General features: G+C 36.7%; 2 protein-coding genes across 2 annotated transcripts; both read left to right on the forward strand.

The window, feature by feature from the left end:
* Positions 1–795: 795 nt before the first annotated feature.
* Positions 796–3,705, forward strand: LOC121967560 (pentatricopeptide repeat-containing protein At3g22150, chloroplastic-like). Its single transcript, XM_042517864.1, has one exon. It carries the CDS (start codon positions 922–924, stop codon positions 3,463–3,465), a length of 2,544 nt encoding a protein of 847 aa, XP_042373798.1. The 5' UTR covers positions 796–921; the 3' UTR covers positions 3,466–3,705.
* A 1,727-nt stretch (positions 3,706–5,432) lies between these two features.
* On the forward strand, positions 5,433–17,263 carry LOC121967561 (conserved oligomeric Golgi complex subunit 6-like). The gene is made up of 12 exons (XM_042517866.1): positions 5,433–5,602; positions 5,764–6,015; positions 6,089–6,141; positions 7,066–7,213; positions 7,299–7,406; positions 9,647–9,714; positions 10,125–10,248; positions 10,325–10,471; positions 10,650–10,913; positions 10,985–11,269; positions 13,307–13,450; positions 16,463–17,263. The coding sequence occupies exons 2-12, from the start codon at positions 5,797–5,799 to the stop codon at positions 16,976–16,978; spliced, it is 2,076 nt and encodes a 691-aa protein (XP_042373800.1). The 5' UTR covers positions 5,433–5,602; positions 5,764–5,796; the 3' UTR covers positions 16,979–17,263.
* Positions 17,264–20,830: the final 3,567 nt, after the last annotated feature.

A 20,830-nucleotide genomic window follows, 5' to 3' on the forward strand; every position in this document is an offset into this window, starting at 1 on the left:
TTCCTTTACCAACACTAAGATTTATTGTATGGAAAGGAAAAAAGATGCATAGAAACCCTAAAAGGATCGGCAGCAAACATAAAAGGGAAATTGAAATTTTTTTATCTCTTTACAAATACCTTTTTTTACCCGAAAACAAGATCCTCTTGAAGTTGGACTCCAACCGAGGTGAAGAAACTTGCTGTCGCCGTCGATTTGAAGAAGACTTGCAGGAGAAGTTTGTCGCCGTCGATGAAGAAGGCGAAGCGGGAGAAATCTGTGGTTGCTGCCGGTTCGAAGAAGACGAAGAGGAGAAGTCTGTCGCCGTTGGTTCGAAGAAGACGAAGAGGGAGAAGCCTCTATGTCGCCGCCGCCGCAGGTTCAAGGAAATCTGTCGCCGACTGCTTGAGGGTTTGCAAAAGAAAGAGGGAAGAAAAGTGTCGTAGAGAGGTAAAGAACGAAGCGAAACGAAAGGTTATATTTGAGAAAAAAATTTACTTAACCCCGGAATCGTCCAAAACCTTACGATTTGGAGGTTTTCTGATTCCGGGATATAACCTCATTTTGCTGACGTGGCAGGAATCAAATATAACTTTGGAATCCCTCATGACCCTGAACCAAACACGGTTAAATAACATAACCTTGGTTGGATAATCAAGGTTATGGAGAATAACCCTGAACCAAACATGCTCTTAGTGTTAATTTTTGTAGGATTTAGAATTTAAAATTTAGAGTTTAGTAATTAGGATATAATATTTATGGAAAGTAAATTTGGGTTTAATAATAATAATAATAATAATCACACAGTCTGTCTCAAGAAATCTCCATTATAACGTCGTCGTCCTCGCATGGATAAAATTTTCAGCCTCTCCCTTTGTCGCCCGCAGATCACAAACGCATAAAAAGAAATATGAACGGAAGGAGAAGACCAAACCTTACCTCATGTCCGCGCCCCACCCTCCTCTCCACCGCGCCACCCTCCGCCTCCCTGCTACTACGCCTCCTCCGAGGAAGCAGTCGCCGCCCAACTACCACCACACCTTCCTTCGACGAACACAATCACAACAACTTCATCATCAACAGCAACCACAAGATCCTGGGCCTCCTCATGGACACCCGCAACAAACGAAGAAAGCCACTCTCCGGTCCCGGCTGAGCCAGCTCTGTAAGGATGGCCGCCTTGACGCTGCCCGCCGCCTTCTCTTCGATTCCCTCTCCCACCCCGCCGCCTCGCCCACCCTTCTTTGGAACACCCTCATCATCGGCTACGTCTGCAACGCCCTACCCCTTGAGGCCCTTCGCCTCTACGCCCTCATGAACTCTCCCTCTGACGCCTACACCTACTCCTCTGCCCTCAAGGCCTGCGCCGACGCCAGACAGCTCCGTCTCGGCAAATCCATCCACTGCCGCATCGTCCGTCTCCACTCGGCGCCTCCGAGGAACCGGGTTCTCAACAACTCCCTCCTTAACATGTACGCCTGCGCCATGGACCCTGAAACATCGCGTGTCGACGCCGTTCGCCTCGTGTTCGACAGAATGCCGAATCGCAATGTCGTCGCTTGGAATACACTGATCGCATGGTACGTCCGTCGCCGGTGCTCTGACGAGGCGTTAGCGCTCCTGAAGCTGATGCTTGAGGTCCGAATCCGACCGACACCTGTCACTTTTGTCAACGTCTTCCCGGCTGTTTCTGCAATTGGGGAAATCAAGATCTGTGATGTACTTTACGGTCTGCTTGTCAAGTGCGGCCATGGCCATCTCAATGATCCATTTGTGGCTAGCGCTGCTATCTTGATGTACTCGGAGCTGTCGGGTATCGAATCAGCAAGGTGGATTTTTGATCAAACAGAGGGTAAAAATACGCAAGTTTGGAACACCATGATCAGTGGGTACGTTCAGAACGGTGACTACAGCAAAGCCCTCGCTCTCCTGGTTGAGATTTTGGAATCAGGCGAGGTGGTTGCTGATACGGTGACCTTTCTCTCCTCTCTAATTGCGGTCTCTCAGATGCAAGATCTCCAGTTGGGACAACAAATCCACGCCTATCTGATCAAAGAGAATCCTGAAAAGGTGCTACCTTTGGTGCTCAGCAATGCTCTCGTAGTCATGTATTCGAGATGCGGCGAAGTTCAATTAGCATTCGAAGTGTTTGAGCAAATGCCCGAGAGAGATGTCGTCACATGGAACACTATTGTCTCTGCTTTGGTGCAGAATGATCTGAACTTGGAGGGTGTGCTACTGGTGTACGAGATGCAGAAACAGGGTTTTGTTGTGGATTCGGTGACCGCTGTGGCTCTGCTTTCAGCAGCATCCAATCTGGGAAGCTTTTCAATAGGAAAGGAGATGCATGGATTCCTCATCAGGCACAATATTCAGTTCGATGGCATGGAGAGTTACCTGATCGACATGTACGCGAAGTCTGGTTCTGTTGAGATTGCATGCCGTCTGTTCAACAGTGAGAGATCTTATAATCGAGATAAAGTTACCTGGAATGCCATGATTGCTGGGTACACACAGAATGGGCAGAGCGAAGAAGCCATAGCAGTGTTTAGAAATATGCTTCAAGATTCCCAAATTCCAAATGCTGTGACGCTTACTTCAATCCTTCCATCTTATAGCCCGGTTGGAGTTGGAGGAATCCAAGCTGGAAAAGAGATCCATGGATTTGCCATTAGATATTGTCTTGATGACAATGTATTTGTTGCCACAGCACTAATAGACATGTACTCCAGATGTGGTGAGATATGTTCTGCCGAGAGAATATTTGATGGCATGGGCAACAAAAACACTGTCACTTACACTACCATGTTGTCGGCATTTGGCCAACATGGGCTCGGAGAGAAATCTTTGGCTCTGTTCCAGTTGATGAGAGAATTAGGAGTAAAGCCTGACGCAGTCACCTTTGTGGCACTCATTTCAGCCTGTAGTTACTCTGGATTGATTGAGGAAGGTCTCGCGGTGTTTGAATCAATGAAGGATTGTGGCATTGCAGCAACTACAGAACACCATGGCTGTGTGGTTGATTTGCTGGGCAGAGCTGGAAGAGTGGAGGAAGCATATGATTTTGCCAAAGGATTAGGCGAAACTGGAAAATTCACAGGAATCTGGGGCTCTCTGCTTGCTGCATGTAGGGTTCATGGCAAGTTTGAGTTGGGCGAGTTAGTAGCCGAGGAACTATTTGAACTGGGAAAGGAGGAAGAACTTGCAGGGTATCATGTTCTTCTATCAAATGTGTATGCTTCTGATAGGAATTGGGAGAGTGCTGATAGGGTGAGGAAAGAGATGAGAGAAAGAGGAATGAGGAAGGAACCAGGGTCTAGTTGGATTGAGGTTGCAGATTCCATGCACAGGTTCATGTCTAAGGATCAAATGCACCCGGAAAATGATCAAATTTATGGAATGCTTCAAGGCTTGGCACTTGAGATGAAATCTCCTGGTTACAAAATCCCTGAGTTTCACCTTGATGAGATTGGGGATGTCGATTAGTAGCAGAACTAAAATGACTGATGACGATCAGCTAGTTAGCCAGTCACTTGGTTCGAAAGCTTTCGCTGCAAAGCATGAGCCATTTCCTGACTTCCTGTTTGTGATACGGGATGATTCCAAGTATTCAATTCCTTTTGAGTAATGAGATGGACAGTAATTGTATCAGATAAAGAGATTTCATTGAAAGATATCATTATGGAATATATAAAAAAATGTGATGTGTATAGCTTCTTCGCATCATTCCAAATCCATGATAGATTATTCATCCATATTCTTTGAAATATGATAGTTTCACTGTGGAAAGTATGTTTATTCTAATTGTTAGTAAACTGCTTAAGTAATCCTTATCATGACCATGAGCTTCTTAATTCAGAGAAGATAGCAAATAGGTAGAGCTTTCGTTTTGAGACTCCAGTGTCTGTCTGCACTGTGTAGGGAACTTGAATGAGACAACACATCCACCGGAAACGAAAGCAATTCCACTAGTATACTCTTTGATCATCTAGATAATCCATAATAAGAAAGTAGATTGAGAATTATCTCTCAGTCAAATTCAATTATGGATAGATTTCTTGGGTGATTAGCCAAATGGACTTCTCTTATCACGAGTTGTGTTAATTTTCCATCACCTTCGTAAGACTAGCAAAATATTTATAAGTGTATATGCAACTCTTTCCAGGGTTCAACCATGCATGAGATCATGGGCTTGGCTAATGTAGGGCTAAAGAAATGGTACATTAAATTTTAAAAAATGTTTTAAGAATTGAAAAATAATCATTAAATGATAAGCTCATTAGAGAAAAGAGTATATAATGAATCTTTACGGTCAAACACAGTCTATTATAACATGCTCAGTTTATAAAGCTATTTTTAGGAGTTATAGAATCACATTGAAACTAATTTTCTATTGATTTATATGGTAATTCATTAGAAGAGATAAATTTACATCACTATTTATTCTATGGTATTATTGATAGACTACAAAGTTACCCTTTGTGTAACTTTTGTTTGTGCGCACAAAATTTATTTTTAACTTTTGATAATAAAAAAATTGATGCAATTATTATCCATAAGATTTTTCAAAATTTAATCTATTTCATGATCAACTTGAAGCAATTATAAAATAATTATTTTGTGATATTTTGTGATTATAAGATTTTATATTTGTTTACTTTATTAAAAAATAAGAATGCAAACTAACCTAATCGAGTCAAATAATATAAAAATATTAATAGTTGAGTACGAGTTCGAAAAATATACATGATATTTAAATTTTATTTGAAGTTTGAAAATACAAATAATTTTTGCTTGAACTCCCTTTGGAATTAAATTCAAGTTTGGTAAGATTTGTTCCAACCTCGATTCTAGTAGAAACAAATTATAATTTGAAATGACTTAAATTTGAATTTAGTTTGAATTATTCATACCTTAATTTGAGTATATTTAAATTAAAATTATCTAAAAATAATTAGAGTTCGATTATGTACTAGTGGTTCATGAACAATCAAATAAAATATTATAAATTAAAATTTGATTCCAAAAAAATTATTGAGCATCAAGTTTGTCTGGAATTTAATAATTTTAAATATTAATTAAATATTTTTTAAACCACTCAAAACACCAACATATTCGATTCATTTTCATTCTAATTATTTATACTAACCTAAGATCTTAGCTCAGCCATGAGATCTATATCTACATCATGTTAAACACAATTGAAATAAGATAAAAACGTTGATTGATAAACACAATCGAATATCTACATTATATTCGAGGTCGATCGATAAATAAAAAAAAACGTTGATGCGAAAGAGAGCTTGGGTACGACGTTGGGTAAGACCGAACCCTACGAGAAATCAGCAGTGACGATGTAGCCAAACCACTATGACATTCAAGATCTGGTCGTTGATTATGAAAGACATCTACTGCCGTACGATGGATGAGTGAATATATCTGATCCATTAATTCAGATCCAGCGAACATGGCTGTGCGTAAGAAGGGGGGTCTCTAGTGTTTTCATTCTCCGATGAAGCGATTGAGCGCGAGATCCCGTCCGTGAGGCCGTCGCTGAGTGGAAGCCGGCTATACCACGGTGGGTGCGAGGTCCAAGAAACTTCATCCTTCTTTCTTTGCGGAGGTAACAGACTCCTTTCGATGCCGAGATTGTGTTTCCTTTGTCCTCAAATCTAAATTTAAGCAGCGCGCATGAGAAATAATCTTCTGTTGGAATCATGAGGTCTAATGGAGTTCTTTCCTTTTCTCTCTTGGACGATGGATGTCGATGGTGTTCTTCATCAGGAAGAAAAGCGACTTTTTTATTGGGTGTTTTCTATGGCGGTGACGGCGTTGGCGCCCGGATTATCCAGGAAGCTGAGGAAGGTGTTGGAGACGCGGACGGACAGCCCTGATCTGTTGTCTTCTTTGGGAACCCTTTCCACATTCTATTCCGACAACACTCCGCAGGCCCGGCGTAACCTCAAATCTTCCATTGAGCAGCGCGCCCTTGCCATCAACCATCAATTCCTTGATGCCTCCTTTGCCGCCCAACAGGTCTCTCTGTCTTTCACTCTCTCAATTTATATTTTATTCATTGAAATCTATAACAATGCGATCCTTTGATCAGGCGCTGGATAGAGTGGAGGAAGAGATCAATGCTTTGGCTGGTTGCTGCGACCAGTAAGTCTTTGTCAAAATAGGAAGAAACAGAGAAAATGATGAACTGTTACATGGTTCTATTCCATCCTCAATTCAGTAGAGGCGTATGATCCAGTAAAATCTGACTCTTGCATCTTGTTATTTACCCAAGATGCGATGCCCCCCTGGGAGTATAATTGATCGGGATGATCTCACACTGGCATATCGATTGCTTATTTTGACAGATCATCACTTGCCCTCTCCTAGCAACTTGCCTGCATATAGTCCAGAGTCCACATAGATAGATGCACAGATTTTTCTCACAAATTGTTTCCCTAAGGATTATTAGTATGCAGATTGTGGCTTTTGTTTCCTCTGACAATTTGAATGACAAATCAAACTTAGACTTTGAATAGCTATGAGATCTAGATGGTTGACACGGCCTGGGACTATCTTGCCTTCTTCCTCAGAGTTATTGATTTATAATGTTCATTTTCTCTCTTGACCGAGCAAGAAAGATAAGCTATTTAGATATTAGACTGAAATCCTTTCGGAATAGATGTAGTGGATGATGAAGACCTATCAAGCATCTGATTTCTTCATGAGCTTTTGCTGTTCAAATTTGCCATTCATCTTTGCTCTGTTGATAAATATTGGAAATTAGGATGTCTTTGCCTGATAAAATTTAAATAATCACGAGGGTAATTTTTGATTCATTTATAATTCCTAACTTGCCAAGATTGAACTGCATGAGCTAAAACTTCTTCATATCTTGTGGTTATCAGGACACAAAACTGGGAAAGCTTATTTTACTGTGGTATTCTTGCTGCTCGATCTGCCTATATTGACTCTAGTGGAGCTCATTTATTTATCTAAGTTGATGCTGCTTAAGCATTACTAGGCTGCTTTTTGATTTTCTATATTTTATTCCAATACAACTATTTTGCTGGGTCTTTAATCATACAGGATTGGAAAGGCATTGAGCAGTTGCAGTGCTAGCACAGGGGATATCATAAGTACCACAGAGAGGCTAAAACAAGAACTTGAGGTTACCACTCAAAGGCAAGAAATTGTGTCATGCTTCCTACATGATTACCAGCTTTCTAGTGATGAGGTAACTAAATAAGCTATAATAACATGGTATTTCACTTTATAAAATTATATGCTGGTTATGCAAATTTTCTTGATCCATGACATAGATAAATGCTCTGAGGGAAGAAGAACTTGGTGAGAGTTTCTTCAAGGCTCTAGCACATGTTCAGGAAATTCATGCCAACTGCAAGATATTGCTAAGAACACATCACCAGGTAGGATTAATTGTTATTTTGTGGTTGTTCAAGTGCAATTATGATTTCCGAATTTCTGCATTAGTCACTTCACTTGTCTACTTTATTGGAGACTAATGACTTTTATTGATTGATTTTAACATTCTTTGTTTTGATTTCTTTGGGTTGAACATCATGGGAGGAAACAAGCGGTTATTGAGGCTTAAGGATTGAGTATCATTGTTCCCTATGTATTTTCATGTGTCCATTGATATCTTACCTTATTAATCATCAGAATTCATCAAGTCTGTATGTTTATAATCCGTAATGGCAGGTTTAGCTAGATTGTATGTCTTCTCAGGAAATAATGCTGTAGCTACACAGAAAAACTCATCTATATGCATTTTTATTTTTTGATTTATAAGTTAAAGTAAGGCTGCATACAATAGACCCATCTGGTCTGACCCCTTCTCGGGACCCTCATTGGCGGGAGCTTCGTGCATTGGGCTACCCCTTTTTAAGTTAAAGTAATTACTGTTTGTTCATTTAGTCATCTCGACAATCATAATTGTTTTAATATGTGATGTTAATGTGACTTACAATTGAGTCACTAATAATGTCACTCATGCCAATAATTTTTTGTATTAGTATCAACCAATTGTGCATCTATATTTTTATGATTGCCTACTATTTACATTGCTTATGTGACTCATGGAATTTTTATGTATTTAAAAGTAATGTTCAATAGGTGTTCATCTATTAGATCGGATTTAAGTGTTTTTTTTTAAAAGTTGGTAAACTTTTCATAGGTTTTGATATGTTATTAAAAAGTGTGTTGTAGTGTGCAATCAATATCCTTCATATTGTAGCAAAAGGTGATTACGCTCATCCTAGGCGCCCCTCAAAGCCCGCCCCCAGGTTATGTGAAGGGAGGTAAATCACGGGGTCAACTTATGTGCTTCATAGCACATATATCATGTCCAAGTTTAAAATAAATGCAAAAATTATTTATATACATTAATGCTGAACAATTATAATAAAATTTACTAATAAACCTATCAAATCAATAATTGATGTAAAAAATACACATAATCATACCGTGTAAAACATATAAGCTATAACAATCTATATTATTTAACTACATAGAACAATCATGTAAGTAACATGGATATAATTGAACACTTGCAAGACTTAAAATGATACTTGCAAGTTATCATACCAAAAACTAAGCAAGTATTACAAATTACAAGTAATCCTCTAAGGGGCAAAATCATTGCAGCCCATATTATTTGAGAACTGTTCAAGGCACATGTGAAATGAGTTTTTAATTTGTTTTAGTTCAATCCAAACTGTCTTGAGTGAATCACAATTTGATTTTTGAATGCCCATATGTTCTTCACATAGATCACTTGATCTTGCCTAAACCCAACCACATACGGGAGATCACATGTGCTACATGTGATGGGATCCTTTATTGCCTATGCTAGGCATACGTGGTCACCTAGGTTGTCTTTTAAAACTTTGGCTTGATAAATTTTACTATAAACATGCTTTAGTCAATACTTGGTTCAGGTCAGACTTTTTATATCAAACCTTGATAACCAACTCAAATATAAAGCCCCAAAATTTAAAACACAAGACATGAATCAGCCCGAGAACTTGAATTGTCAACGTGGGCCGGGGGGTTTCAAGAAAGTTGGACATTTTCATAAACTATTATAACATGTAATAACAAGCGCAACTAACTATTATTTTCCTTGCTGGCTTTCTTTTTTATATCATGCACCTGTTTTTTTCATATACCTATATTTGAGCTGCATAAGAGTTGTAAAATTGATATAGTCCTTTGCAATAACTTTTGTGAACCAAGGACTAGAATATATGCCTTGTTATGGCTTACAGAACAATAAAAATATTAATTTGTTCGACATTCTTTTTTTACAATTATATAAAAAGATTTACCAAAGATGATGTGGACTTAGATGATGTGGACAGGTAACATAAAAAATAGTTATGTTGAGTTGATTTTTAATTACATTTTTTTCACAAAAATAAAAAAGAATTGAATAGCAGTCCTGCAATGACTTTGGGATTAAAGTTCTCAAAAAAGTAAAAGGTGATTTTGATTCTTTATTGAAGAGCAATTTAAACCAGATTCAACCAACATAACAATCATTGTTGATCTATCATCACTTAAAATCTTCGGGACTGAATGACAACTCCTCTTGATATCTTTTTCTTCTTTATCTGGATTAGAACTAAATGGATTAAATTGTAAGCAGCGTGCTGGGTTGGAGCTAATGGATGTGATGTCGGTTTACCAAGAAGGAGCCTATGAGAGACTGTGCAGGTGATAACCTTTCTGATTGCCAATATTATATTTAAATCTGCACTATTTCTTTTTTACTACGTACCCTACTACATGTTCACATGTAGAAATTGATGAAGGCAATGCCTTGAAGGATGTTAGGGTTACCATGGGCTGTCTTTATAAATGTAATGCTAGGAATTGAAGAATACGGCTAGCATAGTTTGCATGTACTCGAAACACAGGAGTGTAATCATTATTATTCTAAATATTCTCAGGACTTTATTTAAATGAAAGTTAAAAGGTTGATAGGGTCTAAGACATTTTTTTTCAATGGATAAAATGGTAAAAGATGTTAAAGATCAATTCTTATTTAAGATATAAAAAATTGGAAGCAAAAATTACATTAGCTAGCGGAAAATATACTTATTTATTTATGTTGCTCTCTGCAGGTGGGTTCAAGCTGAGTGTAAGAAACTAGGCGATAATGACAACCCTGAAGTCAGCAATCTTTTAAAGATGGCAGTATGTTGTCTCAAGGAAAGGCCTGTTCTTTTCAAGTACTGTGCAGAAGAGGTGTGAGCTTGTATTTTGACTTATTCCTTATTTATTATGCTCCTAGTCTTATTGATTTAAGTCATTCCAACTCTAGATTGCAAATATGCGGCACCATGCACTTTTTAGACGATTTATAAGTGCACTTACACGAGGAGGACCTGGAACGCTTCCAAGACCTATTGAAGTGCATGCTCATGATCCCTTGCGTTATGTTGGTGACATGTTAGGATGGCTTCATCAGGTCTGGACTTTTTATAAGTATCTCCATATATTTGTAGACAACCAATTTTGTATATTTATAAATTTCGCTATTGAATATATGTGGGCTAGATACACTATTTTAATGACTATCATATGATGGTTAACAGATTTTAAGGATGATTTTTTTCCTAAGATACTGCTACATGTCTTATTTCTAGGCTTTGGCTTCTGAAAGAGAACTTGTAATTGCTTTACTCGATCCGGATGCAAATAATGAAACAAACTCTACTATCCGTCACTTATCCAAAAGTTCTGAGGAGAATAATGCTAAATTTGAGCCTGAGATGGTCTTCATTCTGGACAGAATATTTGAAGGTGCCTGTAGACCATTCAAAATCAGAGTAGAGCAAGTTTTGCAGTCTCAGCCTAGCCTTATTATATCCTATAGACTGAGCAATACATTAGAGTTCTACAGTCATACTGTAAGTTGCTGGCCATTTGTTCCATGAATGCCTTGATCAGTTACCAATATTTGATCTTGCTCTTCTTTTAGATTTCGGATTTGCTTGGAAGAGATACAGCTCTCTGCAATACTCTTTGGCTACTCAAGGATGCTGCTCAGCAAACCTTCTTCAACATTCTTAAGAGTCGTGGAGAGAAACTTTTGAGGTACCCTCCACTGGTTGCAGTGGATCTATCCCCACCACCAGCAATGAGAGAAGGGGTTTCCTTGTTGCTTGAACTCATTGATACCTATAACAGCATGATGGTTCCTGCTTCTGGCAAAAAGCCAGATTTTGATCCTGTGATTTCTGCTTTACTTGATCCTATAGTTCAAGTGAGTTTTGACTTCCCTTTTGCAATTTCTTACTGATTGTTATTACTTTTTTTTCCTTACTAGTTGTTAGTTTTTTGTATATCTTTAGTTGGGAATTCTTTCTAAGCTAAATGCAACATGAAATTTGTGATTTGATATGAAATTTATTGTTCGATTCAAATCAGTTCACAAAAATATTATCTTGGGTAATGAAATGTCATTAATAAATATTCAAGCCCTGCAGTGCCAACTAATTCTGACAAGTCAACAATGATGGGGAGGTAGAAGAAGAAGATGACAAAAAAAATCTTTTGAAATTGAAGTTCCTTGGGAAAATTGCTCTTTCATCCATTCCCTCCCTTGTTTTGAATGATCTTCCATTCATATCCTAACTTTATTCTATGTGATGAAAGCCACTTTGAAAATTGAACATTTAAAAACACATCAGCTCCATCCAGCATGTCAGATATGTAATAAATTGTTGGTATTAGGAATCTATATTTGACATAATTCCAAGTGCTCCACTATCAACATGCAGATGTCAAGATCTTTCTCTGGTGTCGAAAGAGCTAGAACAACATTAGGATTTAAGCTCTCTCTGATGTATCCTTTACATATAAAAATCCATCACTTGCCATTTCAACTCTTCATGCTTCTTTAGACTCATCCGATTATATGCACTGTTTGGAAGAATAATAATTGATGTTGAATTTCTCTAAGAGGTGGAAGACCACTAGTAGCTCTTCTGGAATATTGTCATGGAATTCTTCCAAGATGATTTTGACATTTTTGGGAATATCTATAGGCTTTGGGCTTCTTTTGCCATCAAAACATAGACCATTCTATCCCTTTCAGCTTCTTAAACTGTCATAAGACAAAGCATTTCCCTCCGTTCTTTAGTCCTTTGTCGATATCTCTCTAAGATACCCTTCCTCTTCTCTGTCAGACAGTGTTTCTCCGCAGTTCTCATTTTGCAGTGCTCCTTCCTTTTCTCCTTTAATTCCCTTTGGCTCATGTACTCCAATTGCATATGATGACTGTCATTTACTGGAGATTAGAGGGAATTTGAAACTAAGCTTCTGAAGTCTTGGATTTTTATACTATGGATGTCATTGCACTTCTTTCTTGGTATCATACTAGAATTGATTGAGCACCCTTTTAACAATTGATTTGAATTTTTTGCTTTATGACTTTATTGATAATTAGCATATACATTGTGCAAATTCCAATCAAATGGTATACTCTGAGAAGTCACTTGTACTTAATACTACAGTTTTTATATGGATGTTCATTTTGTTGAGTGGTATCAAAATTATAAACCTTATACCTTTTCTTGAAAGATATTTACAAATGTAGATTCTTTACACATAAATCCTATAGATGTGGGATTTACTTCTAACGGCTTCAACATTTTTTAGTTACTTGATCATCCATTAATAATAGTGGCAATAAGAGCAGATACACATGTATGTTAGTTTTACTTTAGCTTTTATGCTTTCTTGTCAATAATATGTCAAATGATGATGATTAGGTAGGGCATGCTTGAGGATAACAAATACATGTCAATTTTCTCGCCTTATATGTGTGTATTTATAAATAATTTTTAATAGATATGCAGTATCAGTAGTTCACTTAGGCTGGTATGATCAATGGGCTCTGTCAAGTCAATCATTGAGTCGGCATGCAGTCTGATCTACTGACCTATCAATGCGACTAGCGAACCAGTGGGTTGAATCCTGGCCTGATCGATTTTCATTTTGGTTTTTGTTATCTATGCATACTATGTGTTCTTTGTTTTCTTTAATAGCATATCATTTACATGCCAATCTATTAGAGAAAATAGATATTTCATAAATGCAACTTTGACTTGCTGACAATAGTGCAAATGTACTTTTGACCATCACTTCATTATCCTAATTTCAAGCTTCATTGGTTTTCATCGAACTAATTTTTTTTTTTGCAATGTGCTCCCTCCCTATTTCAGGGGAAAGCACTACGATTTGAGCTTATTTTCTTTTCTTTAAGATCTTAAGATTTGTTTCTAATTTCTCTGTTTAGATGTGTGAACAAGCAGCAGAAGCACATAAATCTAAAGCACTACATTCAAGGAGAAGTAAAACAAGCTCTGATCTGGGCTCTAGTAGCAGAGATTCTTTGACAATTGATGCAATGCTAAGCAAGAAGTCATCCACCCTGTCACAGGTGAACGTCTGCAAGCTAACTAAATTTTCTTCTTCTAGTGTTCTCCAGCAATTGTTATCCTACTTTGAGTGTGTGTATGTTTCTATCGTCTCTAGGTGCACAAACATCAAAATCTCACACAAATTTTGTGCTAAAATTAATAATGAGCCATTTGTCCCAATTTCTTAGGGTTTAATGGCTATTACTCTAAATAGCTGATGCAGATTTGTTATTTGTGGAAGTATAAATTGCAACAGATGACTAAATGAATACTTATATTAGTAGACAGTAAAGTCTACAAGTATGAACACTTATTATGAATTTTAGGACAATTTTATTTGAGAACTAGGTAGTTTTGTTTTCTTTTGATACATTGCACTAAATGATAAATTTGGTGACAACTGTCTTTGAATGCCACAACAAAAGAAGCACACTGGCGCATTGCGGAAGCAGATAATTCTAACTTTTGCCATACTTGCATATCTGTGAAGATCCAAAGCAAGTATTGGAATGGATGATGAACGTGGTTTAGGTTGTCATACCTTATGCAAGATTCAATGAGCACTACGTTCTCTACGTCATCCATGCAGTTTGACCACTTGAGTAATGAGGAGATGCTAGCGTCTTTGCATTGAAGGAAGGAGGAGATCTAATCACCACCTTGAAGGTCTGATCACCACCACCAAGGAGAGGAAGAAAGAGCTAGAGGGAGATAGGTAGATTAGATCTAGATCTAGATCTAAATGACCACTAGTTAGTGTTTAGGGAATTAATGAGAGCTTATACACTTAGTTACATCATGAGCCCACTAAACCCAATCAGCCGCTAAGCAATTCTCATGACATCTAGAATCATTTTATGGAATATTCCATCTCTAGAAGGCACCAAAATATTTACTAGAAAATGTCTGTCAGATCCAATATATTATGATCTAATCCAATGCTTGGTGATGAGATTCAATCTCATTGATCTTAAAGCTCTTAGAGAATCAATTAGGATTATATCCACATAATCCTCTAATTAAATCCAAATTGAGTATTCAATTAATTCTTTAATTAATTTCCAATTTAACTCCTCTATCCAATCATGCAAATTAACCTTAAATTTCATATTAGATCTCTCCAATTTAATTTAAACAAATTAACATTAACCCATCTTAATTAATCAGCATGTCAATAATTAATGATTAATTATCTCTGTGTCAATCATAAAACTATTTGCATCCTATGTTCATATTTTGAGCTTGGTGTGTGGCTTTGTAGGCTTCTACAACTAGTAGCAGCGGTGCTTGAATGATCAAACACTTTTGGTGCTACATAAAGACCCCTTTTATCATCTCGTGTCACAACATGCCTCTAGGAGTTGGACCAGTAAATCCAAATGTTCACTTTAGTTGATACAACTATAATCCACTTAACGGAAGACCAACTTGAGAGCACTTCTCAATTAGATTCCACTATGCATAGATTTGATCTGAGTGATTACTAATTAAATCATGTGATATGTTCTCCCTTTACCAGTTGTGTACATGCAACATAATATTAGTAACATAATCACAAATTACATGGAACCCTTTCAAGGGATCAAACATTAGGTGTATGTTGATCTTTCTAAATGATAAATAGCAACCTGAAGCATAAGGACCAGATATACTGATTTGCATAAGCTCCCATAAACACTAGGTAAACTACCAAATGGGCTCGCATTGCAATCTGTGTAGTAAATAGTTCTCTAACAATCCACCTAGAAGCTAGTCACGTACTGGTTATATTGTGAAGCTGATGTCCCACCTTTTTAATAGCAATGTATATGCTTTAAGATTGTCTCACCATATCTTTTAATCTATCACCGAATCAACAATGCTATAATTTTTTTTATTACAATCTTCTACTTGTACAAGATAAGAAGATTGTGAATAAAAGCTTAATTTTAATCATATGTGCAATTGCCTTACATTGTGATTCCCTTTTATAATCTCTAGGGCACTATTACTAAAGTTTCTATTAAAGAAAGTTGTGCAAGTTATGGAAGAATTTGATTATGTGCCTACATGAGTGCACTGTAAACTAAAATTGCCAATTTCACTATTTTTTTATATTAGGAACAAACATAGTTGTGATTCATGGCTTATTAGTATATTGCAGGATATTATTTTCAGTTTTAGTGTGCCCTAAGGAGTAATAACAGAAACAGAATTATAGACGTAAAATTATCTTTTATACACACGTGCGCGCGCGCGCACACACACATATATATCTTCTACTAGACTTCTTTATCTGCTCTATTTAATTGTCATGATAATATATAACATGAATATATAAGATCTGTTCTAGTGTTCTTTAGAACACTTTTTTCAGTTTTAGTGTGTTCTGAGTAATAACAGAAACAAAACTATAGACATAAAATTATCTTTTATACACGCGTGCGTGCACACACACATATATATCTTCTACTAGACTTCTTTATCTGCTCCTTTATTTAATTGTCATGATAATATATAACATGAATATATAACATCTGTTCTGCTGTTCTTTAGAACACTTTTTTGGAGTTTTCAGTTGAACAAATAAATAGCTACTTGATAAGAGGAAGGTTTCTGGGAAAGATAAAAACAAGATGTGACAATTTTTTTTGGCATCTAGAGATATTTAAATTTAATATTATGCAGACAACAGATCTACCAGATTTATCTCTGTATACTAATATGTAAAACTTCATTCATTGAGGGCCACTGTATCACATTCACAATGCTTCTTTAATCTGGCCTTGCATTCTGAAGCTAAAACCTTTGCATACTAGATATTCTTGCACAAAATTCCCGTGGCTCGTTGGTTGTCAGAATTGATGTTTACGCCATATAGATAAACTTGCATGAGGTACTGTGGTCTATTTAGAGAATCATTTATTGCTTGGTTACAGTGGTGTAATTAAGAATTAATGATTTTCACTGTACCTATTTTATCCTATATTTTCCAATATTAGTTGTACGTTGATGATAATTATTGTTTGCTGTCATGATTTTTCCTGTCGCAGGATGTTGAAACTTCAACCAAAATCTACCTCATCAATTGCTTTTCCGCTATTCAGCAGCCACTAGTAGGACAGGAAGTGGCTGCAGGTTATGTTAATAAAATAACCTCTGCTATTGAGACTAATGTCAGTATTCTTGTTCAGAAGGAAGTAGATGCCATTCTCTTGAAATGTGGGCTGTTGAGTAAGTTGTCTTACATCCAGAAATTTACTACGGGAGAAAATGTCAGTGAGGCTGGATCATTATCAGAGGTGGAGGAGACTTCACCTTCGGTTCTATCTGAATGCCTGAGGACATTTTTTGAATTGGTTACTGCAAACCAGGGTTTTCTCCCAGAGTATGAACAATTACAATTTCCAAGGCTGCGGTCAGACGCACGTACACGTGTGGCAAGGGCACTAGCAGATGGTTATGAGCTCATCTACAAGGCAGTTATTGATCCCAACAACAGCTACCCTGACCCTAGGTCCATGGTGAGACATTCACCTGATCAGATTAGAACCATTTTAGAAATTTGAACATTGGCCTCATCGCATGGCTGTGCTTTACATTTTTTTTTATATGTTCTTTGGTCTTGCTTAGTCGAGCTTTTAAATAATTTTCTTGATCATAGTCTCATGGTGAAATTCCCTACATTAGTTAATGGTTCCTGGACTTGAAAGCACAAAGCACTAGCCGTCCCTTGATTGGGCTTGATGTTGTATACCTGTGAAGTTTCACATACTGTACCGTAAGAGTTGTAATAGTCTAAATATTTGATTTTACTGAATATTTTATGGTCTATGTTTCTTGGATTTATTTTATTTTGGGGGATATCTCATATTTACCATTTTGAATATATAAAATGCATAGATGCCATTTTAAAATTTGATATATCATACGGATAATGCTGATTGAGGCACTACTAAATGAGATTAGCAATATGAATACGAATAAATTGGTGTCAAGTAGCAGCCATCATATTCTACAAAGTTATTGGAGAACCATTTTTCTTCCGAGTTATATTAATATTCATCTGTATTATTTATTCTCCGGCTTTTTACTTAAAAGGAGTGGTCATGTTTTTTTTATTTACTCAATTTAGTTTCAAAATTATAAAAAGAACATTAAAAATAATATCATTCTCTTTCTGTCCCTCCTGTCAATCTCTTAAATCCTCTTCCTCCAAACGTTGTTTTCTAATGTATTCGAGCCATATTTGTTTAGTTTTAAATTTAAAATTAATAAAATGACTTGGATGCATACAAGATTTATTCTCTTTTTTCTTAACTCGTGGAAATACATAGTCATCATCCGCCACTGAAACCTTGCCTTCTTGTGTCTTGGTGTCCAGTGTTTCCAACGGAATTCACACAGTGTGTTCGCTTTTCGACGAAATCCACACATCTAAGGTGACGGACGTTAAGGGTCTCCGATGAAATCTACATAGAGGTTTGTCCATTCAAGTGTTTAGGGTTTTGTTCGCCTAAATACTCTCCTTTCATAATGAAGCAAGAAGATGCGACAACAAAGGTAAGTATCATAAACTTGTTCAACCCATAGGATATATCCAGAAATCATAGGATATATCCAAAAAGTGCTTGATATGGGATCATCACGTTGGGCCTAATATGATCTCATATCAGGCCCTCCAGAACGATGTGAAGCTTGATTTGAAAAACATTCCACCAGTTTTAATTTTGCTGTAATTAAATTAAATTTGTAAAAATTTTAGCCTGTAGTTGATTTTGGTCAAACACTACATTGGAATAGTGTGTTAGGTCACTTTAACATTTTTTTTTTCGACCATCCACAATCAAAAGAAGGCATCATGGAGCTATTATTTTACATGATCGACACATAGTGATGATCAAACAATTTCCCTTGTGTGTTTTCTTAGACATACAAGAAATCCAGCATATTCGTGGTATACTTGTCAATATATTTGAAAATTGGGATTTAACATCTCAAACCTTTAGATTTTCAGATACAACTCCCAATTTTTAATAATTTATTTTAAGCACCAAATAGTTTTAGAAATTTAATGTTTTATTTTTTTGTATTTCGGTATGCAAAAAAATATCTTACAATATAACTATTAATTTGTGATTTTCAGGTGTACCTGTTGCATTTACACGAAGAGATGTATTTTTATTGCTTGGTATTACAGACCGAGGTGCTTTAGTTCCTTTGAGTTCAAATCAAGCATCGGGTGATATGTTTCTTGCTCACTTCTCAAATAACAAATCCATAACTAGATCAAGAATTGAGGAGTTGATGAAATTTTATTCCAATAGCGTTGAAGCACATGCTGGTGTTTTATTATTTTACAAATTCTACATTTTGTATATATTTATTTGTGTCTTATTTTCTTCTAGTACGTATAAATTTCCTTTAGGTCTTTTAGATATAATAGATGATTTTGAAAATCTTGGTAGATTCAATTGGGTTGAAGCTATCCATCAATTTATGGCTCCACAATTAGCTACAATTGAAGATTTATTTTCATCAATTCAGACATATGACCCCAAGACCACCCACTCCTTACCTAAAGGGATTTATTGGTCTTTTGCCTGTGAGTATATTTTAATGTTAAATTTGATAATATTTTGTGCACATTTATGATTATGTAACACTTATTATGATGAATCAAGCATGGTTTTTGGAACATGTTCCAATCCAAAAAGCATGCAATATTGAAGGAGCATGAATAAACAAGTGGAGGAATATTCCTTCACATATTAGTAAGGTGAGGATCTTGTTAGACCAAGTATCACATGAAGAGGTAAATATTGAAGACTCTCACTTATTCAAAGTAAATATACAGTTTATTACATTTGTTTTTATAATTGTACATGTTATGATTGAATTAAATCCCTACCCAATTTGAAAAAATATTGGTTGAGAATCTTGATTTGACTGATGATGCATTGTTCAAGTAAATCGAATCAAGGAGTTAACACTGGAGAACATGCATGTGAATGAAAGGGTGAAAGAATTAATTGAAATAATAGAAAATAAAGTCATGCAAGGTCAATCAAGCAAGCGTGTAGTCGATCCGCAAGACCCAGTTGCTTTTGGAACAAGGAGTAGGAGAGTACGTGACCATAGTCGGTATGATTATAGGGATACTCTAAGTGATAGTCCAATGTGGTGAAAACTTTTACCCAAGAGGAAGCGGAGCAAAATACAAATATACAAGCCTATCGAGAATATCATAGCAGTAGAAGAGACTGAAAAAATTGTAAAAGAAGGTGAAGCTAAAGATGTTATGGACAAGGGCAAAGGAAAACTTAATGTGGATGATATGGAAGAAGAAACAGAGATTATCTCAATGTCAGAAGCCAATTTTGAAGAAAAGGCGGAAAAGGGTGCACTTAAATTGCACAACTCAACAAAATCAGAAAACAAGTTATTGCTATAAGTGTGTATATACATATTAATTAGTTTTAGATGTTAGATTTAAATTATTAATTAAATGTGTTTAATGTCTATGCGCGTAGTATGTGAAGAAGCAATTTAAGACTTTGAAGAAGAAAAAACAAGACAAAGATGTGACCTACCTGTGAAAACAATTGGAAAACCTAAAGTATGGTAGTGTGAAGTTTGAAATACATAGTCTATTTAATTCAGTGAAAAGTTATAAAAATTATCTGGTTCCTTTCTTAATTTATTATAGTAATTGATTTACTTTGCAAGTGTACAACTAATTTTGTTTGGGAGGAACCACCCTTTGGGTTAACTGTGGCTTCCTTCTTATCTGATGTGAATGGAGAGGTGTTTACAAAAGGAGAGTTAATTGACACCTATTGTAAAATTTTGTTTAGGGGGCATCTGTAGGAGGATCGGTGGCCGGCTTGAAGGGGGGTTGGATAGATGGCGGCCCCAAATACTCACTTCCTATGTATTTGTTAGCACAGCGGAATACAAACAATAAAAATATAAATACGAAAACTAAGAAAGGAAATGCAAACCGCTAATACGTTCGTTTACGTGGTTCGGAGATAACTTACTCCTACTACACGGCTGTCCGTAAGGTGGACGATCTCGATCCTTCGGTGGATTAGCCCCCGGCAAACTCCGGCTACTCAAGCAACTCTTTGTGGATGGAGAAACCTCACCACAACACCAACCAAGAACACTTGGACACAAGAGAACCTTGAGCACTTTGGTGACTACTAATTAGGCTTTAGCCAAGTCTAATTTCGTCACCTTAGCCGGCCATCCCAAGCTCCTTCTTATAGAGCTTGGAAGAAATCAGCAAGCTGATTTGCCCGTTACCAGTCGACTGGTCCTTGCACCAGTCGACTGGTGTCAGCCCAACGGTACTCCAACGGCTCTCACCAGTCGACTAGTCCTTGCACCAGTCGATTGGTGCCTAGCCATTCGAG

Source organism: Zingiber officinale, chromosome 3B (genome assembly GCF_018446385.1).
Source record: "Zingiber officinale cultivar Zhangliang chromosome 3B, Zo_v1.1, whole genome shotgun sequence".
NCBI lineage: Eukaryota > Viridiplantae > Streptophyta > Magnoliopsida > Zingiberales > Zingiberaceae > Zingiber > Zingiber officinale.